At 38.4% G+C, this 25515-nt stretch overlaps 1 protein-coding gene across 1 annotated transcript in view; it reads left to right on the top strand.

Moving 5' to 3' along the window:
- The window catches only part of LOC135697347 (uncharacterized), a 39214-nt gene extending 21514 nt beyond the window's left edge, over nucleotides 1–17700 (top strand). Inside the window, exons 4-5 of the mRNA XM_065216962.1 lie at nucleotides 17122–17353; nucleotides 17656–17700. Of these exons, the coding sequence (XP_065073034.1) occupies nucleotides 17122–17353; nucleotides 17656–17700 (277 nt within the window). The remainder of the gene's footprint in view (nucleotides 1–17121; nucleotides 17354–17655) is intronic.
- The last annotated feature ends 7815 nt before the right edge of the window (nucleotides 17701–25515 follow it).

The following is a 25515-nucleotide window of genomic DNA, read 5'->3' as shown; positions in this document are numbered from 1 at the left end:
TGTCCTCTGCTTCCCGAAGAAGTCGTCTCCACTATGCTCGATCCATGGCCAACTTCACCAACCTCGTAGTCTGCGAAGGGTCCGCAAGTCGCCTTCTACTTGGTCGATCCACCTTGCCCTCTGCGCGCCTCTTCTTCTTGTTCCTGTTGGGTCGCTTTCTACAACCATTTTCACTGGGTCGTCGTGCGGCATTCTTACGACGTGCCCAGTCCACCGTAGTCACCCAATTTTCGCAATGTGGACGATGGATGGTTCGTATTTCTTTATTCAGTATTTGCAACTTTATGTTTTTTCCAGGGTGGCTTGTTGGGCCTGCCCCAACCCCCTGTCTCGCCGGGGGACCATCGAGCACAGCTCTGGCACTAGGACGGTGATCAGCCGCTCCTAACATGGAGAACAGACGCCGTTTTGAGCCGCACCTCCATGGTGAACAGACGCTCGGGTTTGGTGAAGCATTTCCTCTATCACCGTACTATGGTTACCGCGCCAGTGTTCGCGTCGCACCTCTTCACTTTGCTATTGCCGGACTAGCAACGTTGCCCAGGCTACGCCACCCAGCTGTGTCCATGTTTTAGCTGGTAGTCTTTTGTTATCATATGACTCGGGGAGGCGTGAAGTAGGAACTTGTGAGGACCAGGGCTAGGTATTTCGCTCCTTCCAGGTTGTCAACTCACCATTTTGTAGCCCCCGCCTTGGGCCAAACCCTCGCTAAATAAACGTAAAAAAACCTAGAAGAAGAAAACCCAATAACTTCAGAAGATTTGAGAGAACTTCATGGCAATTCAATTAATTTAATGTAATTCGCTGGAACTTTAAAGGAAAACGTCAGTAAAGTTCCGAAAGGCTAATTAACATTTTGGGACCATTAGGGAAGTTACATGAACATAAGGAAAATGTGAGAAGTTTCGAGAACTTAAGCAGATTACGGGGACTTCAGCGAAGATCAGAGAACATCAAGACAGTTCCATTAATTTGAGAGAAAATTTGCGAGAGTTTTTAAGAAGTTCTGAAATCGCCGAAAGAAATTTTGGAGAATTCTCGCGTAACATTTGAAAATGTCCTATGTCAAAAATTTAAACAAACTGGAAAATGAATTGTAAATTGTTTCGCCGCTACTTTAATTCATATAATGAAATTCAAGAATTTTAGGCATGCATTTTGTACAAAATAACAATAGTAACTGCACAGTTTAAAAAAATAGTTTAAATTTACGTTACTATGATGCACATAAAAGGAGCGTCATACATCACACAAGTTTACATTACAGATCGTGTAAATTTATGACACATGTCATGAAATATACCATATATTGTATGCAACTGTCCTTCTTTGTAAGCAACATTTCTTGCAAGTTGCTAGTTTACGTGAAAAGGAAGTTTACATGCAAAATTTTTGCATGCATGGATGTTTACATCACCAGTAAAATTCCGAATTTTTAATTGTGTGTATCTCAGTACACAACATTTGCAATATGCGAAAAAATTTCAAAAATTCATGATAATCGATAATAATTTAATTCTACCTTTCAATAAGCCTTTCGTGAATTGTTCAATGGTTATGTCCTTTTTGTTAAGCCGTTGTGCTTGTCATCAGAAATAGTAGGCCCTGTGCGAAGTCTTTTTATAACAGCAAATAAATGCAAAACAAATCATCGGCCCTGCCTCAAGCCGTACTAGGCCTTAGAACAATTTCAATCATCGGCCCTTCTACGTCACTAGACTTATCAATGGAACGAAGAAAATATATGCCTGTGTGGGCCTATGAATGATTCGAATCAATTTCGTTGATAGGCCGTTTTAAAAATCAAGTTATTTGCAACGATTTTTATCGAGAATGTAGAACATTCCTATGCGATTGATAGCTATAAAATTGTTTACATTTTGGACAGTGGACCCGAGCCACGAACGTTGCGATTATCAGAACTATGCTTTCTCCATTGCTCTCTCCATGCTTTGGAATATGCATAGGTTAAAAACGAATAAGAAGCGCTCATAGTGCGATAGTTTGATGTCGCAGGCTTTTTCTGCTGAACGAGAATTGGAGAGAATGGAAGCAAGTGTCCCAAGTAACAATTTTGGTTTTATGAGGGTTCTGTAGACCATGATTTAGACTTGTAGAATGCTATAAAACCTCTATAAAGCTTGGAATATTACTTTGGGTGTGCTTCGTTCTACAATGCAATAAATTAAAAGCTTGGTGGTATAGTTGAAATAAAAAAAAATCATTGCATTGCCTGCATTGCCTGCATGGCCTACTTATTTCATTCGCTGCAATGAATGTAATACATTTTACATAGGTTCTAGTTAGTTAAAGCTACGCAAGCCTCAACAAAGTTTTCAAAACTTCAAGAGAATTAAAGGAACTTCCAGGAATATCTACAAACTTCATGGCAGTTGAATTAGCTTCAGAAGAATAGTGGGAACTTTTATAAAATACTTTAAAATGTCTGGAAAGTTTAGAGAACTTCAACGAAGTTCAGAGATCTTTCGGGCAGTTCGAATAACATTAGGAAAGCACGTAAAACATTAGGAATGTCTAGACTTTTGGGTTTGTTCTAAGATGTTGAAGAAGGTCATATGGCTCTATGGTTATTATATTGAGTGCCATTCTCTTGAAGATGGCTGGAGGGACATCCGTTCAGCCATAGGTAGTACTGCTGCAGCGGCACTAGGTACTGCAATCCCGGACCGAAGAAATGACTGGTTTGACGGCGAATGCAAACTGTTAGTAGAGGAGAAGAATGCAGCACGGGCGAGAATGCTGCAACGCCGCACGAGATTGAATGTGGAGCGATACAGACAAGCGCGGAACAGACAAAACTCGGTTCTCCGAAGGAAGAAGCGTCAGCAGGAAGACCGAGATCGCGAGACGCTGGAAAATCTGTACCGCGTAAACGACACACGGAAGTTCTACGAGAAGCTAAATAGTTCGCGCAAAGGCTACGTGCCGCAAGCCGATATGTGCAAGGACTTGGACGGTAACCTTCTCACGAACGAGTGTGAGGTGATTGAGAGGTGGAAGCAGTACTATGACGAGCACCTCAACGGTGAAGCAGCAGAAAACGAAGGTGGCACGGCAACAGACCTTGGAGCACGTGCAGAAGGCGACAGGCTACCGGCCCCTGATCTTCAAGAAGTTGAGGAGGTGATCGGTCGGCTGAAGAACAACAAAGCAACTGGTATACACAGTTCGAAAAAGTAGTGTAAATTTCTGTTCAATATGATGCACATAAATGGAGCGTCACATATAATATACGTTTACATTATATATCATGTAAAGTTCGAACACATTTCATGCAATGTATCAAATATTGTATACAAAAGCCCATCTTTGTAAACAACATTGTTTGCAAGTTGCTCGGTTGCGTGAAATGAAATACAAGTTTACGTGAATGAATGTTTACATCACAATTGAAATTCAGAATTTTTATCTGTGTAGATCAACTACCAAGTGAGCTATCAAAATACGGTGGTGAAGCACTGGCTAGAGCGCTGCACTGGGTAATTGCCAAGATTTGGGAGGAGGAGATATTACCGGAGGAGTGGATGGAAGGTGTCGTATGCCCAATCTACAAAAAGGGCGACAAGTTGGATTGCTGCAACTACCGAGCGATCACACTGCTGAGCGCCACCTACAAGGTACTCTCCCAAATTCTATGCCGCCGTCTGTCACCATATGCAAGAGAGTTCGTGGGGCAATACCAGGTGGGATTCATGGGTGCCCGCGCTACTACACACATCATTTGTTCATCGATTTCAAATCCGCATACGACACAATCGATCGAGATCAGCTATGGCAGATTATGCACGAGTACGGACTTCCGGATAAACTGACGCGATTGGTCAAGGCGACGATGGATCGAGTGATGTGCGTTATTCGAGTATCGGGGACACTCTCGAGTCCCTTTGAATCTCGAAGGAGGTTACGGCAGGGTGATGGACTTTCGTGTCTGCTGTTCAACATCGCGTTAGAAGGTGTGATCAGAAGAGCTGGGATAGACACGAGTGGCACGATATTCAGGAAGTCCATCCAGCTCCTTGGCTTCGCCGATGACATTGACATTATGGCAAGGAACTTTGAGATGATGGCGGAAACGTACATCAGACTGAAGGCTGAAGCTAGACGGATTGGACTTGCCATCAACGCATCAAAGACAAAATACATGAAAGGAAGAGGTTCTAGGCAAGAAAATGTTAGCCTCCCACCCCGAGTTCAGATTGACGGTGACGAAATCTAGGTGGTCGATGAGTTCGTGTATTTGGGCTCACTGGTGACCGCCGAAAATGATACCAGCAGAGAAATTCAAAGACGCATTATGGCAGGGAATCGTGTCTACTTTGGACTCCGGAGGACGCTCCGGTCGAATAAAATTTGCCGCCGCACGAAGTTGACTGTCTACAAGACGCTGATTAGACCGGTGGTCCTTTACGGCCACGAGACCTGGACTATGCCCGTAGAGGACCAACGCGCCCTTGGTGTTTTTTAACGGAAGGTGTTGCGTACCATCTACGGTGGAGTGCAGATGGATGACGGAACGTGGAGGAGGCGAATGAACCACGAATTGCACCAGCTGCTGGGAGAAGCATCCATCATCGACATTGCAAAAATTGGGCGACTACGGTGGGCTGGGCACGTCGTAAGAATGCCGCACGACGACCCAGTGAAAATGGTTCTAGAAAGCGACCCAACAGGAACAAGAAGAAGAGGCGCGCAGCGGGCAAGGTGGATCGACCAAGTAGAAGGTGACCTGCGGACCCTTCGCAGACTACGAGGCTGGCGAACTGTGGCCATGGATCGAGTAGAGTGGAGACGACTTCTTCGGACAGCAGAGGACAACAAGGCCTTAGCCTGATTGGTAAGGTAAGTAAGATATCAAATTTGATCATGTGGAACCATGATCCGGAATATCTAGAACTGGTTTTATGATGGCCATATGGTATTTTTGGTTTATTCAAAGGATAATGAAAAAGTGAAAATTGATTAGATTAATATCTTGCTAAAATTTTCAAATCGTGATTTATTCGCGATCAACCTATAAATTCGAGATTTGCTTTTTTTTTTCTAGCGTCCTGAAGAAAACCTTACCTTGATTCGAAGTTCGGTCATTGCGAGAATTTGTATGTACCCCTTTAATACTGTTACGCATTTGACCACAAATGTTTGGTTGCTGGGTACATTATCAAAGAGCTTTAGGGGTGATGTGGCTGGCAGCAAGGCGAGCGAACGTTCAATCAAAATTTACTATTAAAGAATAATAATTTATAGTGATCCTGAAAAGAACCGTTTTGTCGTGATGGTTGAGTAATGCTGACCTATTAGGGTGTTCAACACGGATGAGGCTGGCGAGCTGTATGTTGTTTGGAACGAGGGTGACGCGCTTGGCATAGATGACCCACTACAGCTCACGACGAGCAACTGAATCCGATCAGTAGCTGTACGGCTTCTTCCTCCTTCTTCGGTGAATCTAAGGCTATTGAGGGCTGCCTTGATAGCTGGTGATTGAATAAACACCGTTCGGCGAGACCAGATGGAATTCGATTTTGAAATCTGTGTTAGGGAAAGCGCTTTTTGCAAGCAATTGGAGATACTTTTGATCACCATTACAACAGTTAGACATTTGTGTAATTTTCAATAGTGACCCATTGTAAATTGATAAAGTGATCATTTTAGTAGAAAAATGTCCAATCGATTGGTTTGTTTAGAATTAAAATACATCCGCTATTGACAGAGTTATAAGGGGTCAAAACCTGACCACTTTTCGTAACGCGGTCGATTTTGGTCAAATCGGAAAGGGTTGGACCAAAATTGGGCTTTTTTTGCGTGTTGAGCTGGAAATGCTTATGGGTTAACTTCAGGTCTAGGGAAAAATGTTTAGAATTATATAGACTGAACAATGCAAAATTCTACAACGGTCTTATGATTATGTGTCTTAGAAGGTAATAAGCAAGATATATTGTATTGAACAAATTGTTATAGATCATTAGCTAAAATTAAAATAATTTTACCAAAGAGTTGAAGTTTTTAAACGCGATAAAATATCACCCTTCCAAATTTGAACTCCAATTGTATTGAAAATCATACTTCCACCTATTTTTTATAACAATCCTGGAAAAAAGTAGAAAAAATTGGATGAATTTTCAAGAAAAAAAATGGAATATTGGCATTGCTGCTTCCGGGTTCCTGTCTTCCTCCGTCGCGCTGTAATCGAGACAACGAATACACAAATATCTCTGTTTGCGAGACCCTTTTACCCGTTGGTCTTCCTTTTTCCCGCTCTCTGTCCCCGAAAGGACGGACGGACGGACGAACGCAACGACCTGTTGATTTGTTCAGCCAGGTAGGTAGGTAGTTGGTGTTATTTTTTAATTTTCATATTTCTGTTTATTTCTACCGCTTTACCTCGCTTTGTTTACGTTTCTTTCGACAAACCGTACGACACTTGTGGAAGTTTTTTTTTTCTTCCTATCCTTCAAGTGTTACGAGAAATGCAGGGATAGGATACGGACGTGCACTACTGTTGGAAGGAAGTGCTAAAGAGATTAAACCTGGACTGATCTCGATGCATTTCTTTTCTGTCGCTCTCCCAAATTCAAAGAAGTGGACTGAATTATGGGTTTATGGCTTTGAGGGAGGTATTCACGTGGTTGAGGCAGACTTGTTTGAGAATTGAGATTGATTAAAATTCCTGATCTAGGTATGAGGATTCTTCTTGACATTTTTGTTTGATTTGAGTGAACGTAAATACAGAAGCATAGAAAAAAAAATCGATCTCACATTAACGCAAAATACACAAGAAGAGGATAATCCATGAACAAAAGGATCCCAAAAAATGCAGCCCTTCTTAACTACTTACCCTAAAAAATCTTACTGCCGAAAACAGTACTTTCAACTGTTAAGACAACCATGCAATGACTGAATGTGACACGATCCTGAAAAGGGAATACGATCAATATTTCAACAGGCTTGAAATTTACCCATAATAATCCACAAATCCCATACAAACTTAATTTATTATCACCCACAAAAAATCCGTTCTTCCATGCTTTGCGCAGCGGATAAAACCGAATATCTACATGCCGTCATCTCGCATTCCTCATCGCCATCAGGAGCTCTCTCAAGCAATCCATGCGAAAAGCAAACCCATTCGTCAACGACTGTTGGTGGAACGACATCCCAGCAAGCCACGAACCATCATCTATCTTTTCGTGTCTCGTCTTGTCCGTCTCCTAGGTTACCAACATCAACACGACCGGTTGATAAACATTTTACCCATTTTACCTAAACCGCAGCTTACTTTGTCGTTCTTCTTGATCTTGTCATTGTTTTCTCGTTCGCCGTATCGTTTGATCTTTCCCCCGTGTGTACATTCGTCTAATAAGCTTAGGAAAGCGATTACAACTCAGACTATCGCTAGTTAACGGCAAACATACATACACACACACACCCAGGGACTGAGGCCGAGATCATGAACTTCCCGGAGCTGTTCGCCTACACTCCAACCAAAGATTGTTCAAAACTTCGAATGTGACATTAATCCTCTTTTCCAGTTCGACGCGCTTCATCCACCCCGGAATTCCCTCCTCAATTTCTTCGCTCCGTCTCTCCGGCAATCGAAACACGCCATCATAACACAATGGGAGGACGAAAGAAACAATTAAATTCTTATGCACATCCAATCGAATCGAGCCGGAGAACGCCAAACCCACCGTACACACCTTGCCCGGACTTTCGAGTTCTTTGAGACACACACAGAGCAACGATTAAGCTCACTCTCATAAAACTGCCTCAAAGCAACAACAGCAAAGCAAGCCATGAGTTTTCAGAATCGATCGCCGGGTTACTGCGACGACGACGACGACGACGACGACGACGACGCGGACGGCGAGCGATTCTCCGAACGAGAGCAATCTTTGCAAACGACAACAGAGGAAGTTTCCCGTGGCTGCTTCCCCTGATGCAGTGGGATCCCAATCGACGACAGGGCCGGGAAACCGTGAGAAGACATCAGGGCCAGCGAACCAAGCGAGGTGCACATGAAGAAAGGCGATAAAGTCATCACAGATTGTGTTGTGTGTGTGCGAAGTTTTTTGGGTTTGGGGTGACCCACCAGCAGTGTGCGCCGGGAAACGTGTCGATAAGTGATAAGAAAGGGGGATTTTTTTGCAATTTTCTTTCGTGTATCAGAAAACGTGTTCTTTTTATGAATAATTGTTTGAATGCCACACTAATTATTCAAAGTACATTATTTCACATTCAACATAATTGATAGACTTCTGAGCCAATAGCAACAAGAACATCATTGTTCCTAATCAGTTAACTGACTTATTTAGGTCAAGGTAATCTTATTTTGTTTCGTAATTTATTTAATGGAAAAAAACATAGAAGCCTGGATTCAGAAAAAAAAACTAGGATATAGATAATAAAGTTGATAAAATGTTGCTTTATTTACGAAGTGCTGGCATTTGGAAAAATTCCACACCGAGGTGCCATTGATAAATGTTCGAAGCTTATCGCATCGGTGATAAAAAATAAATAAAACAAACACTTTCGATAAGGTTATTCGTCGATTACGAGACTTAAAAATCATTTCCGTGATAGCTTAGTGTCAAATTGGTGCAATACTATTTGATCCGCCAAGTAAATTGGTGCATTTTTGCACCAATCTTTAAAAGCATTTTATGGTTTATGTGCATATAATAAAAAAAAAAATTAATACTGCATAGAATTTCAGACTTGCCAGTTAACCACAGAATAAAGACTTCTCAGTTGCGATGTTTCATTACGCAACTTGTTAAAATTTTGAGTGTAGCATGTGCACTAGGGTGGGTCAATAGACGATAAAAAATTTAATACTTTCGCTCTACAGTGCTCAGAAAGCTGATTTTCCAGTAATTTAAAAAAAATCCAGGTGCTGTCACTACCCGGTTTTGGCAACACAACCCCATCAGCTGTGACTTTCCTCAGAATATATTGGTGCTTTATGGACATTTGTTCATGAAATACACCACGGACCTCTAACCCATGAAGAGAGGTCCAGTACATTTTCAAATTAAATTAAGCGTTCCATACATTTGATAGAATGCAAAACAGACAGAAATCTCGTGTTGCCAAAAACAGGAACCCGAAAGGCATAAATTCATCCAAATCTCCGAATAATCTTCATGGTGAACAGCAAATCTCGATTAGCAACTTTCCCGTTTTTCTTCCGGAGTTTTGGAAATTATCGTGGTTTAGGTATTTTAATGAAGCACAAAACTGAAAGCGATGCAGCCGAAGGTTAAATGGGTCGTTCTCTATCTATCACACATGTATAAATCGACGGTGTATTTCCCTCTTGCTCGCACTCGTTGGATTTAAAAGGTACAGTAGTGTGTACCGATTAGACGTCGAAAAGCTCTATAAAACCAATCAGATGTTGTCCCTTCAAATTTGTGCACGACCGATGAGATCAACCCAAATAGAAACCTCAATAATCTGCTGGAAAATGAGGAAAATTTACGAAAATTTTACATAGTCTAGTAGTAGTATCAATAGACCGAGAAAATTCAATAGTTAGTGTAATCATATTTTGGCATTTCTTCCTTGAAAATGCGCGAAAAAACTGGAAAACATGAAGTAAATTTTTCTGAATTTCTGCACTTTTTGCGATTTATGAGTAAAGTAAAATCAAATTTGGGTTGATCTCGTTGGCCGTGTACAGCGAGTTTTTCCACCTTTCTGCACACGTTATTTCTAAACAATCCAAATTTCAGTAAGATCTACTCAGTTCCAGCAGCAGTATGGCTACCCAATATTGAGCAAACTAGATTGTAACTGACAAGATAACAAATTAACATTCGGATTAAGGTCGATGTTGTTCATTCGTCATCTTGTCAGTCCCAACTTTGTTTACTCAATTTTGGTGGATATGAGTAGATCCTACTCAAATTTGGGTTGTTAAGAAATAGCTTGCACCCTGCGCTGTTTTTGCCCATATTTCTAAACACCTAAACATCTAAATAATAATTTAATAATTATTTCCAAAAAATACACTGAAGTGTGATGCATTGATTTTTATTATAGTATATCCATTTTATCGATTTTATCCGATATAATCGAGCTTGGATCTCTAAAAATGAATAATATAGTTTATTATTGTTCACATATCGGATATCGGGTAACATCTCAATTATTATCATGTAACAAGAACAACTAACTGACGCTGTTGACAGTTGCAAATACTCAATGTCTTGGAGAACTGGACTAGGAACGCGAATTAGTTATCTCTTTAATTCTCCCGCAGTTCTGAAGTAAGGATGAGTTAACGTCACACTCTGGACATGTTCTATATGACATTGGAAAACAATATGGCCACTTTTTGATCATAGAAACAATAGGAACATGGCAAAATCTTCTCGAAAAACGTATAGTCGCTATATTCATAGTCTGGCGGATAGAATCTTGGGAACCAATTTATCTGTCAAATAGCGGAACCAATCGAACAAATCACGACCAACAACGGAAAAGAGCACATTAGCTATTGCGAACAAAACTTCGGAAACCCTTTTCTCGTGGCTCAAGGCTCACCATCTTTGGGTTGGGGAAAGTTTCACCTATCCGATGATGCCGGTAATTTGCGTTCGATTGGCGAGGAAAGAATAATCAACGTTTTGTTTTAAAAAGTTGATAGTACCTTTTCAATTGTTGGTCTACTATATATTGAATTGGTTCCGCTTTTTGATAGATCGAAATTCTAACCGCCAGACTATGAATATAGCGACTATAGAAAAACGTTGTGCAAACATTATTTCTACTTAATGCCATTTGTTTGATACAATTTGCAACCAAGAGCAATCAATCTTCTTTAGCCAGTCCCGAATCAAAATTTTCGGAAATCTCCAGTACATAACCGAACATTTCAAACACCTACTCAACAGATTTGCACAGTAGCTCAGGCATCCGGTGAAAATCAGCGTCAATGGTTCGGTCGTCAATACTGGAAGCCCACCCTCCGCGTACATATTATTTTGGACTTATTTTAATAAAATTTAAGATATTATTTCAATAACTAGAAACATGAAACAACACAAACTATGCTTGGTTCAGATTCAGATGCTTAAAATAGTGGCAGTTAAGATATACACCTCAAAAATTATATCAGCACAATGCTCGATAATTCTAACACATTCAAGATTATCGATGAATAGTTGATGTAATTACGATTATTCAGTACCAATCGAATCAATACAAAAACGAAATAATTATTGAAATCCTCCAAATAAGATATAAGGATTTTTTCAAATAAGCGGAATATATTTTTAAGTCTTGATTACATTCATACATTCTGATAAATAATTGTATCTTAGTTTTGAGCAGCTAACAAACACAAATCGCATTTTTCACTAAATCTAATATCAGAATTCCGTTTAAATTAAATTATTTGAACGGAATTCTGATTACGCTGTTCTGATTACTAATTCTGGTTGAAGGGATGTTAGATTTTCATTCAAGTAGTGACAGGTGCTATAAAGTAAATTCAATTTTTGGATTTATCAAATCAGCAAGCAAGCCAGTTTAACAACCCACAAACTGATTGATTACAGTTTGTGACTCGAAGAGTGAACTGATTATTTTGATATTTGAACATAAGAAAAAAAAAGAATATTATATGCAATTCGAGTAAACATTCAACTTAAAGTTTTGTGTTGTGACAAAATACAAAAAAAAATTGAAACATATGAACACGATTATAAACAGAGAAATATACATGGAACTATCCCAAAGTGTTTTAAAGGCATTTAATAACAATAAATACTGAGTAAAATTTGCTATTTAGGTTCGAGCAACAACAAGTGAATTCAATATCATTTCAATCTACCAAATGCTTAAGGCTCAATTTACTTTGTGCATTTTTTAAAAATTCAAAGGCAGTTTTTTTTTTTTCGGCGCATTATTTTAGATTGCAAAAAACTCGCGTCATTTTGTATAAAATATCAAAAGGAATCGAATAGTGCGAGCTTTCTGCAATCTAAAATAATGCCTCGGAAAAAAACTGCTATTGAAATTTTCCAAAAAGCATCAAAGTAAATTGAACCTTAAATAAAGCTATAGAAAAATTTGATAAAACTAAACATCGAACATTAAAATTTTATAAGTAATATATAAATCATAAAACTTTAATGCCTGATTTTTCATATCCCCAAATTGTTGAATTAATAAATACAAATGATTTGATAGAGATGTTCGTAATCTCGGTCATAAAAAATCAAATTGAAGGAAATGTGATTGTTACTTCATTTGGTTCGTTTCTTACTACTGAGACTAGATTTTTTGAATTTTTAGACTTGTAGAAAAGATACAAATCATATTTTTTTCTCTAAGATTAAGGATTTGAAGCTATTTGAATAGATTAATTCTTTAGGAAACAAACTTAAATCATTTGTCAAGATTCTAAACTATACAAAAACTTTTTCTGGGCTTTCAAAAGGAGGTTTACGAAAACCTGCACTAATACCACAATAAATAAATAAACAAAAAAAGATTTTTGTCAGCCAGATACAGATTGAAAAGATTTTTTACGGTGAAAATACAGATTGAAAAAATGTGGCAACACTGCTCACAGGACATTTCGACAGAAGATGATGCATAGTCGCTATGCATTGACCAATTGAGCTGTCAAATCACGACCAACAACAGAAAAGAGCACATCAGCTATTGCTATTTTCTCGTGATAAGGCACGCCTACGCAAACAACAGCATCTTTGGAGAAAATTTTCCCTATCGGATGATGCCGGTAATTTGCGTTCGATTGGCGAGGAAAGAATAATCAACGATTTGTTTATAAAATTTGATGGTACCATTCCAATTGTTAGTGTACAATATATTGAATTGGTTCCGCTTTTTAATCGATCGGGATTCTATCCGCCAACTATAAATATAGCGACTATAGTTAGCTTGCGCCTGAATCAACACACTGATTGGGAAATTAATTTACTAGATAAGCCACAATTAAACATTTTGTTCGACCATTTTCCACAGAGATGGCGCTGTTTCTCTGGTAGGAAGTGATTAAAATCCCCATATAGAAATTTAGAGAAGTGAGAATAATTCGCTTTCGGTGCATATTCAGGTGAAAAAAGTGAACGACAACCTAAAGAAATTTATTAGGAACTTTGTCGTTCAGTTTTTTCCCGGAAATTATAGTTAATCAAGCTACACTTAATTAAAAATGATTTTTCCTCATACAATTTTACCCGCTTTACTACCAGTCCCCAGAGAGCCAAAAAAATTCAAATTTGAGAGAGAAATTCTCTCTCACGAGCTCAATCTCTCAAAATGCCATGTATTTTGTTGGCACTCGATTTGTGATTTCCCTTCCACAGATTACAAAATAGAGTACCTGACACTACAAAACATGTCTGGTACCTCTATATATGCATTTGCTTTAACATTTGAAGTCCCTCCTTTTTTAAATATTCTGCGCAAAAGATACTTTATGCCCCGCCCCATACATAAAATTCGGCGGGAAATTTTGTGGGGGGTGAGCTATTTTGTGTGCAGAATGTGTAAAAAAGGAGGGATTTCGAATAATAATCTAAATGCATATATAGAGGAACCAGACATGTTTTGCACTGCAGTGTCCTCTGTGAACAATTATAGGAAAACAGATTGTGTCTAGTTTCCGAAAGATGTCACTGCAAACAACAGCTGTGACATCTGATGGAACATGAATGCAGAAGCTTGACAAAATGATCAATTATATCTTAAAATTATTGTCATGTTAGGAAATTAACGTGAAGACATAAATCAATTGATTATTGAATTATGATTTGGACTCCAATTCAAACTAGAAATTGCTGTTCAATTGAGCAGTGCAAAAACTGAGACCAATAAAAACCAAAAATATCCATTAAGGCCTCGTATATCTATGGATAATATCAAAAACGAGATTTTACTGGGTAACAAAGGTTCTATTCACCTGCCCGGTGGATCAATATGGGTTTTTTAAATGATGAATTCATTATAAAATCTGCTCAAATTTTCTTTGGAAAAATTCTCTTAATAGTTCTTCAAAGTGACTGTAGTTATCCTGAAGATCTAAACCAGTCTAAGGGTCTTGAAATCGTATTGTTTTCAAAGAGAGGACGAGGTATACTTCTCCAGATTTGTCAACTAAATTTATGGTATTTTCACGGTGACTTCAAATTCCAGCTTTTCCAATTTTCCCGGTTCACTCTGCATTAGACTGGCCCACAAAAATAAAAGTTCCTATTTTCCACGGGCCAACCCCTAGATTTGTGCCATAGGTGAGAAAACAACTCTCGGAGAATTTCAGCTCATTCGGATGTAACACGATCTGGCGCTTGTAGTTTGAATTTTGTATGGGGAATTTGGATAAAATACATTACTCTATCGATCATGAAAAAAAAGTTTCTTTATTATTGATTTGCTTCAGATTTTCAAAACTTGTAGTTCAATCAATGAGTAACAACTTTGCTGAAGATTGCATCATGAATCCAGTTAGTTTTATTGAGATATTCGCTTTTGAATGTAGATGAGCATTTTGTATATGAAAATTTCAACCAATTCTCCTATACGAACATTAAACCAAAATCGCCAGCCCGTGTAACGTCAACAAGTGCTGAAACATTCAGAGAGTGGTTATCGCACCAAAAGACACGAGGCTGGATGTTGGCCTGTGGAAAATATGAACTTTTATTTTAGTGGTAATTTAGTTGATACGTTGCATAAGCTGCCTGTATTTTGTTACAATGTACGAGCAGAATACACATATTATAATTAATTAATATTTCCATAATACTAACTTGAAACGTGATGCTGTCTATAGCAAAGTTGTTCCTTATAGTTTAACTACGTGTGCTGAAAATCTGAGCTTAATCGAGTTTGCTCAATCAGTTCTATGCATGAAAAAGTGAAGTGATGTTATTCCGCAATACATTTCAACCAATATCCCCAGCGCCAGCTCGTGCTACATCCTAATGAGCTGAAATTTTCAGAGAGTGGTTTCTCACCTAATTGCACAAATATAGGGGTTGGCCCGTTGAAAAAAATCATAAAAAAATTTCCCCCATATAAATGTGGGCCAGTCTAATCTGCATTCTACATATGAAACACTTGTTTTTAATCCCATTATATTTGTTTTGCCTTGAGCACATTTTGAGACCCAGCTCCGTAAGAAAATTATTCTGGATAATATCTATTTCGCGGGTGGATTTCTCCGGTAGGAAATATTAACAACAACGCTTTCATCTCCAAAATTCTGTAAGTTAATTCTATCTAAATTGCAATAGCAGCAACATTAACATACTAAAATTTTACTGTGAAACTAATTTTACGAGCTAACCAGGTTTACAATGTATACTTAATACAACCACTCTATGCTGTCAAAGCAATGCTTGTCTACGCATCTTTGAATCATCATTCAAAATCATGCAAGAGCTACTCCAAGCAATAAAAAAAACCTCCTAAGCAAGACCGTTATCCTAAATTCTCATTTAGTTAGTTCTCTGTGCTAATCAAGCTGTTAAGAACACAATAAGGAACAAAAACTAGAAGTATTCAGAAAAAAAAATCATTATCTTTTCTTAAAGCTGGGTTTAGAAAAGGCAAGTCAATTGATCAACTCAGATGAATTCAACTGACTTGAACGTGTAAACAATGCCAGTTAACTGACTTGAATTGAAAAAAAGTAGAACGAGGTTCAACTTTTCAAACCAATTAAATTTACTCAAAAGCGCTCCAATGCGCTCAAGGAATTGAGTATATGTTGAACGTAGCTGGATCGAGCGAATGAAATTGAAAATCATCCTCAAACTACAGCGAGTAATTAAGAAATAACAATGACAATCCCTAATTTTCGAGGTCCAAAATTGAATTCCCTGATATTGCCTGATTTTCCAGATTTTTTTCAGGTAGTCGACACCCTGTAAATCTTGGCCTGAGAAGCCTCCCAAAATTTGAGCTTTTTTGGTTAGAAATTAAGTGCACAAACCATTTGAAATTTATATGGAAATTACTATGGGAAATCCAAAAACTGAACCTGAGAGAAAGCTATAGGAAATTTTCTTTGCAAACTAGGCAAACAACAAATGAAATTGTTGTTAATTATTTAAGAGATTGGTAATCTTACAGGGTGTCGACTCAATGAAGAAAACAAATTCCCTGATTTTCAAAAAAAAGAAAAGATCAGGTGCAGTGCCTACCCGTTTTTGGTAACCCAATTTGCTTTTACTTTCCTCAGTACTATACTAGTGCTTCTGGACATGGACCTATATCCCATGAAGATGAAGAGTGATCTTATACAATTTCAAGTTGAATAAAGCGTTCGATACATTTTATAGAATGCAACTAAGACATAAATCGCGTGTTGCCAAAAACAGAAAGGCAGCACATTTTCTAAATACCTACACAAATTTTAAACGAGGTAAACGCAAGGTAATCATACTTGATCCGGGATGTTTTTTTTTTTCTCGTGTTGGGTATTTTGATCACTGCGACCACTACTTAGATCTATTGTGATATATTCCCCGCTTTAATATTGCTTTATCAGCATGTCGTATCACCATTTTATGAAGCGACCGACATAGACTGACCGAAAGCATTTTCCCAGAAAAATACGCCTCTTATTGAAGATTGCTGTACAAGAGCACAGCAGGTGTTCAGAGTCTTCTTTTTCTATGCCACATAATCGACACATGTCCTCTTGAAGTTTTCCTATTAGCGTCAAGTGATATTGGACATGGACAGTGTCCTGTTATTAAACCAGTGTACATACTGAGACCTTTCTTTGATAGTTCAATAATTTTGCTAGTCATTGAAATGCTCGGATTAATAAACCGTTTCGACTGCCAATGAGAGTGTTGTTCCAATTGGTCTCCAATTTCATTTTTTCCCATTTCTTGAACTTCATTCTAAGAGAGCAAGCAGAAACTCCACAGAATGGTTCTGGTCCTACAAATTGTTGAGATGATCCAAGCCTAGCTAGTGTGTCGGCTTTCTCATTCCCTTGTATTCCGCAGTGACCAGGAACCCAAAATAGGTTCATTTGGTTTTGGCAGGCCAATTTTTAGAGTGACATTGCACATTCCTATACAACTTTAGAATTACATGTTGCTGATTTAGATACACACCACTGAAGAAGGAAATACTACAGAGTCAACAGAATCTACTGAAGTCACAAGTGAAACTCCTGCAGAAGAATCGACCACTGAAGAAGGAAGTACTACAGAATCAACAGAATCTACTGAAGTCACAAGTGAAACTCCTGCAGAAGAATCGACCACTGAGGAAGGAAGCACTACAGAATCAACAGAATCTACTGAAGTATATTGGAATGTCTATAATTTCTACGCATGTAAATTTTAGAACATTCAAGAAATTCTTGGAATTCTGCTTGGAACACAGTTGGTTAGTAGCCCATAGATATTGAGATATTTATTCCTGGACTTGTCACCCCTGCTCCTACACGATTATCCAATCTAGAGCCGTCTGTACAAAAGACAATTGATCCTGGACGAATGTTTGGTCCCCCATTGTCCCACAAATCGCGATCCACATCTGCTACATTGTAAAGACGATCGAAGTGATATTTTTTCTTCATCCAATCTTCATTTTGTATCACAAGAGAATCAATATTGAACATTTTTACATTTTTAGGATGCTCATATGTCCTCTAAGATCACCTTCAAGGAAGTTCTGTGACCATCTGATCCAAAATGCACTTCTTTCGGCTTCTAATTGAATAAATTGATGCAACGGAAGCAGATAAAGTAGAGCATCTAGTGCCATACTTGGTGTGCTGCTCATTGGACCAGGATCCAGCTTCTTCTGAGCTGATTTTTCATTGGTTTTAGGCCACCAAACCAATGATGCATAGGCTATTCTGGGTCCTACAATCGTCAAATAAATCCAGTGGATCATTTTAGGTCTTAGTCCCCATTTCCTACCAAAAGTTTTTTTTTACTTATACAATCCGGGATGTTCCGGATGTGTGAAAGAAACTGCAACCATCTCGACATAAATCTACTTTCCTGGGGATCTTGAATTTGGTTCTGCGACACGCTCCAAGTATTCAAGAAAATTCAATCAAAACTAAACAGGATTTTATCTATTTGTTCTTAAGCATTTCCTTTCACAGAGCCCATTTTTAAAGTTCGTCTCAATTTGAAATTCTCTCTGAAAGTCCCTTGAAAATTGTTGAAGATCACTCCAAAAAATTCCGGAAAGCCGTCCATAGATTCTCTTCGAATTTAAAACTCTTTTACTGGAATCACTGAAGCTTATTTTTTTTTTAATTCAGTTCAATTATCGGAATTTTCCGTAGAACTTCCATGAAATTTACCTCAGCATTCTCGACCAACGATTGAAAAGGGCCTATTAGCTTTTGATATGTAATTCCCTTTCCCTGCCAACACCATCGGGCAGAATCGGGCAATGCTCAAAATCATTTTGGAGTTCTCCTCTAAATTCTCCGGGAAATTGAAACTCTCCTTAAAATTATCTAGAAACTCCCTTCTATATGGGCATGGAGTTATCCTCAAAATTTTCTTTGGATTTGTTCCCTCAAAAATCGATGCCTTTGGTATTTTTTACGAATCCTCGAATCCTCTTCACAATCGTCATGGAATTTTCAAGAGAGATGCTTAAATTTTTACTCTGAACTCACTCAAATTGACTCGGGAGTTCTAGTCGAAACTCTCGTAAAGAGTTTCCTAAAACTCCCTAAAACTGTTCTCTGAAATACCTTGGAGTTATCTTTAGAACTTATTCTAAAATCTGTTCAAATTTGTTTTAGGAAAAAAAAATCCAAAATTCTCCCAATAGTTCTTTGAAGTGACTGTGTCCTGAAAATGTAGTCCAGTGCAAGGGTCTTAATTTTTTTTTTCGAAGAGAGGACGAATTATATCTTTCCAGATTAGTCATAGAAATTCACGCGAACTTCCCGGTGACTTCAAATGCTCGGCTTCAATCCGGTTTTCTCGATTTCCCGGATCACTGGTCACTACACTGATACAAAATTTGAAATTTTCGCCCCACAGTGCTCAAACGGTTCCAATTTGGGCCCTGATTAGTTTCCCAAAATTTGAACTCATTTAGTGAGAAACTTACTTATCACAAACCATTTGAAGTTTATATGGGAATTACTATGGAGAAACCATAATTTCGGTTCATATCGATCTCAAAATTCACCAGTTAACTCTACTTAAGAAAATGATAGCTGAGCTTGTTGAAAATTTTCTCAGCTACAACTTTTTTCAAGACCACCTTTCTATCAAATGTTAGGAACAAAAATTATTAATAATTCAAGTCACTGATGTCTTATGATTATGCTCAATCAACTGTTCAGCAGGCAACATTAGTGTTTATGGCGCGTAGAATAAAGAACAAAAGTCATGGCTACTATGTCACACTGCAGAATACAGTGTTGCCCACAAAACAACTGCTTGATCATGCCATAAGATTATCAATCGCTTAAACAATTAACAACTATTCAATTTGACGTTTGGCTGAAAAACGATTTTTTGCAAAGTTGTAGCTGATAAAAATTCCCATAAGAATAGTATTAGAATTTGCTAACAGTACAATATGTAAAAAGGCTAGAAGACAATGAACAAAAAGTTTTGTTTTCTCATAGTAATTTCCGTATAAACTTTAAATGGTTTGTGCCAAGCCAGTTTCTTATCAAATGAGCTTAAACTTTCGGATGCTAATCAGGACCCGATTTGAAACCGTTTGAACACTGTGTAGCGGAAATTTCAATTTTTGCATCAGTTTACTGGTCACCCTGCATTTTACATATGAAACACTTTTAATTAATCCCATTATGCCTTGACCACATTTTGAGACCCAGCTCCGCTAGAAAATAATTCCGGATAATACACGTAACCAAAAACTAATTCGCGAGCGGTTTCGGGAACAGCGCTTTCACCTTGAAAATTCTGTAAGTTAATTCCATTTCAATTGCAATAGACGCATCATCACAACATTAAAACTTCACTGAGAACCTAGAATACTCAATAAAGCCACTCAGTGCAGTCAAGGTAATGCTTGTCTATGTATCTTTGAATCATTATTCAACCATAGAAGTGGTACTGCAAGTAATAAAAAAAAAACATCCAAGCAAGTCCATTATCCTAAATTCTCATTTAGTTCTCTCAGATAGAGAGAGATACTAATCAAGTTATTAAGAACACAATGAGGAGCAAGAACTTGTTCGCTAACTAGGCGTTCTTTAAAACCTCGAATACGATGCCTCCGAAAAACGTGTAACGGCAAGTTTGCAATAGAATAGCTTAGCCATCTCTTGATGAATTTCAAAAATTGAGGTGTCCCTAGAATGCCTAAGGTCTGTAGATTATTTTAATTCTAAAAACATTGAAAATAGAGTCGTCTACTTTTTCAAAATGCGCAAATGGTCATTACACGTTTTTTTCTAAAAGTGTGTTCATGGGTTTTGCAAATGATTTATGATCTATAATCTACGTTATTGGTCACAAATGTTCATAATTAGTTAGAATACCTTCATGGCTCCTATACATGGATCCTGGAGACACCGGAACGGGCCTCCGGAAGATACGGAAAATCCGTAAAAGTGGTCCAGTGGTTTCTTACATCACAGTTTCAAGTGTTTAAAAAAGAACTGCAGAGCTCTAGGATCAGTTCCACAGATTGACAAATTTACGGAAGCTCCGGATCGTTTGGAGGACAGTCCCATGGCCATCCGGATCCATGTTTATGTCACGACCCTAAATTCTATCTTAAATCGCAGTTCCAAGAGTTTTCGAAAAAAAAAACACGGTTTTTTCACAGTTTAATGGATGATCCACTTTTACGGATGATCCACTTTTACGGATGATCCGGATCTTCTGGAGGACGGTCCAATGGCCATCCAGGTTCATGTTGATGTCTCGACCCTAAATTCTTTCATATATCACAGTGCAAAGTGTTTTCGGATGATCCGAAATCCGGATTTTTCGAGGACCGTTCCGTTGTCTCCAGAATCCGTATATAGGAATCATGACTGTATTCTGGATAATTGCTTAGATTTGTGCCCATTAATCTAAATTACAGATCTTGCGCCACTTGCAAAACCCTATAAACACACCTTTCAAAAAAACGTGTAACGACTCTTTTCGCTTTTTAAGACTCTATTTTCAATCTTTCTAGAATCAAAATAATCTACAGACCATAGGAATTCTAAAGGTATCACAATTTTTTGAAATTGATTAAGAAATGGCTAAGTTATGCCTTAGCGAACTTGTCGTTACACGTTTTTCTGAGGCTTCGTAGTCGGCGTAATTTTTTTTTATCCACCGTATTCGGAGTGTTAACTGGTCACCCTATTATTGTCGCGTCTCCACTAAACTGAAGTTTGTGAATCTGAGTCAAGATTTCCGAAAAATTGCTTGAAATTTTGTCCAAGTATCGAATTGTTTTGCTCTTCTTTCAGTTGAATCCCGCCAAAATGTTTGAGCTCGGAGTGTACAAGCTCCCATGACCCCAATAAAGTAGGTTTACCTTCTCGTTTTGCATACACAAAATTACATGAAATTTTCGACATGATTGTAGTGCATCCACTTTGATGTGATATCAAAATTATTTTTTTGCTGTGTATGTTTCATTAGAATTGAAATCCAGCTGAGTCCTTAAAATTGTGCTGTTAATTAAGGTTCCTTCACTGAGCCTGTTAGTTTCAGCCGTTGCGCTTACAACTAATAAACTGTTATACACAGAACAAAATAAGGCTTATTTCTATAAGATGCCAATACTTGACGATGTATAAGAAGAATAACTACACAATTGACTTCTGAATGTTTGGCTCCCATTTGCCAATTCATATTGGCTCCCAGGTGACAAGCATATTGAGTGAGCCCGCACTATCCAGGTTTTACCCAAAATAGCATATTGAAAAATGTTTTTTGAAAGCATGAAAATTTTCCGATGAAGTCCTGGAAAAACCTGGAAAATTTTGTTTAGTCAAATGAGTAGACACCACACAGATAACTCTTCCCAGTAGAATCACTCGTTCCGCTACTGAAGCCATTCGCATCGTCAAATAGGCAGGTAGGTAGGTAGGTAGGTAGGTTATATGGTATTATGAGGCACCGGGCAATAAAGAGAAAGAGCAAAGACACAACCATCAGATATCCGATCACTTGGTGTGTGGTTTCCGATACCCTCCAACCCCGTCGTCGTCGTCGTCGTCTTCGCAATCAAAGCGAGGAACGAACGAGCCACCTAAATGTGACTGTGCACGGGGTATTCAAAAAGCCACAAGAAAACGCAAGAACAGGGAGGCAAGGTTTGAATTTTAGCAGTGTCCTCAACCCATGTGTGCAGCAAGTAGCTCGCCACAGTAGGCGAGCTCCAGTAATGAAAATCAGCAAAGAGAAGAGCCGTCCAAATCCAAACACCCGGACTCGATGTGCGATTGCGATATTTACGTTTGGCACCGGTTTGTGCAGAGTTTCTGTCAAGACCCGGTCACATTCCAATCCAATCGTCGTTGTCGTTTGGCCACACCACACGGTTCTCGATAGCCACTTAAGCTTAATTGATCGAATTCCTTGAACTCAACCCCCGGTGTTGAACGAAAGATAGGGCACTTGCTGTGTGAGAGGAAAAAGGTAAATCTGACACATACACAGACGAACAATGGAAGGCAATGCATCATCATCCCGTCCACCCTATTATACAGGTTTAGGTCAGGTTGTTACACCGGAATGAATTGTAACATCTTATCTAATCAGAGCCACTCTACTCCCTGCATAGAACCGGTCGTCGGTCGTCGTCGCCGTCGGCTGAGGTGAGCCATCAAAAGAGGAAGTGCATCTCTCTCTCTCTATACACTCATATAGTTCTGGCAAATCATACAAGGTGAGCTAGAAAGCCATTCCACAATTGCCTATCTGTCGTGTTTACCCAAGGCTGACTCGATCAACAGTTTCAGGCGGATAGACACAAATGTGTGTACTCTGAAAAGTTGATGATCGAAGTAAGCACACTGCTCGGGGCTACGATGCTATCTAAAGAATCGAATTCCGGTGCCATATCGGCATCAGCACCGAGGCCGACAAACCGGCACTGCATTCATTCATTCAATTTGCATACACATTCCCGCTACTAGACTCACACACTGCCATCGATTAGTGCCTTAATTGAGTCTCTGATATTTACACTGCTAGATTGGAGCTTGCCATCATCATTCTCATCGCTCCATCATGCTCCACACCGTGTGTAAAGTGATAAGTTCCTTCAGCTATTACACATTTATCACGCACCACTTCTTTCTCTTGTTTTCCGGCAGAAGCAATCGAGTAGCGCGCAGTTCATTCAAGAAAAGAAAACGATTCCTCAATCACCGCTCAGCTATTCCCGGTTGCTGCCTTCACTTCCTCTCACTCTCATCCCCGTCCCAATTGATTGGAAGCATGATGATCGAAGAAAATATACAACCATGAAAATGAGTTTGCGAAATTGGATGCATTTTAGAAACACATTAAAAAATCCATCTCACTTCTCCGGCCCGGAAAGTAATTCAACCCGACCCGGGCATAAGGCGCTGCAGCGATCTTTCTCTCCGCGAGGCATTTCTTCGTTTTTGGAGGTTCTTCACTTTGCCTTGCGCCAAAGAACTTTGTTTTCGTTGCTTGCTAGAAGGGTAGGTATTGTGTTTCCGAGCCAATCAAAGCAACCACTTCGTTTATCGGATGGCAAGAAAGGTTCATCAGCATCTGATAGGTGCTCTGATACATAATTCCTGGTATTTTGAAAGGCAATAAAACATCTCAAACATACTCCAGAAAGCCCGGGAAAGGAAATACTGCTGACGACGGTGTTGATGCTGAGCTGCGTAGTTATAACCCCTCGGGGATAAACATTATTGGCAATCTGATGAGGGAAGAATGAAATTCGGATTGAAGACAACAGAGAGAGAGCAAGCGCTTACCAAATGTTGACCGAAACGTGATTAAAATTTGATGATGCCCAAGCTCAACAGGAGATTCAGGAGAGGAAACAAATCCCGGAGATTGGGAAGAGATGGAACATGAGCGAGAGATGTGGGAAATGAGAGAGAGAGTTTAAAGTCGTCACAACGCAGAAGAGGAAGCGAATGTGGGTAGAGGAGAAATGGGAAAATGATCGAAATAAGGTGGACGGTCAGAGGCGAGTAAAATGCGCTAAGCACACCTTGGAATTGATGGGCTAAGCGCTTTCAGATGCACAGTAGAGGCTGAATAAAAGGGATACCAGCACAATGTAAACCTTACTTTTAAACGCATGGTATAGGTTTTGCCAGTTTCTATAAGTACAAGTTCAACATTTGTAAGCGTTTAACAGCTGAAATAAATCAACACACTCAAAAAGCAGTTCATAAAGGGCTTCCGTTAAGAGGTTCGACAAAATTAAAAGAGAAGAACTTTTGGACAATTTTTAGAACTCTTTGTTAAAACGTTGTTTCATGTAATTTATGCTCTGAAAACAATGTTTGAAACATATAAAATCATTTTCCGTGCAAAAATATAAACAATGTTCAAATATTTGACCAAAAAAAATTTTGTTAGTTTTCATGTGTCCATTAAAAATTCCAAAAGTTTGCATTTTTTTAATCGGGCAAGGACATTTCAAGTTATTCGGATATCGAACATTTGTTTTTTTTTTTTAATTTTTACTTAAAATAAATTAAAAAAATATTTTTTGTTTATTTTTATCCAGACATATATTATTTTTCTCGACAACTTTATCTCAGACGTCATTTCGATAAAAAATTCCATTTCCGAGACACATTTTTTTGAAAAATTTCAAGGCCGTTTTTTTTTTAAACAAGATTCAAAATAGCCAAACTTTATCAAAAATTCAATCATAACAAACAAATATATAAAGTTGTATGCAAATCGGATAAGGCCGATTAAAATTTTTTGAAGTGTGAGTGAGCGGAAAAGAGTACTAGGTTAAATGGGTCATTGCTAAGACATTAATCTTCCTAATGCATTTAGAAAAAAATTACGTTAATAGATATAGATATAGATAAAATAGGTTAATAGATTTTTTTTCCGGATTTTGAATTTTATTTTGCGTGCATAAAATGTATCAAACTACCTCGAAAATTCAATTAAGATTTATTGGAATGATCGCAAACATTTCCTTTAGAACCAGTTACATTCATAAAGTTACCCGAATTCTTCTAAAATAAATTAGAAATTCTCTATGGGAATCCTTTAAAGATTTCTTCATACCAATCCAGACATTCTCTGGAGAACACTTCCAAAAATTCATGCAATTCGTCCTTAGATTCTTTATTAAATTTAATTTTCTTTTCACTAAGAATTCAGTCAAGCTTCATTCAATTATTTTTTAATTCGCTTGAATTCTGCTTAGAATTGGAATGTAATTCACTTTTTTTTTCCTTGATTTGTTTTCCGTCGATCTTGTTTCCGTGCTGAGCACCATTGCTACCGACGCCAAGGAGGCAGCTCCCACACCTGGACCCTACATATCAACCCATCAACTCATGAA

The sequence above is a fragment of the Ochlerotatus camptorhynchus genome, unplaced genomic scaffold (assembly GCF_037179485.1).
Source record: "Ochlerotatus camptorhynchus isolate MF236.1 unplaced genomic scaffold, CSIRO-AGI_Acam_v1.1 ptg000070l, whole genome shotgun sequence".
Taxonomy (NCBI): Eukaryota; Metazoa; Arthropoda; class Insecta; order Diptera; family Culicidae; genus Ochlerotatus; species Ochlerotatus camptorhynchus.
This window is presented reverse-complemented; position numbering and strand designations above follow the sequence as displayed.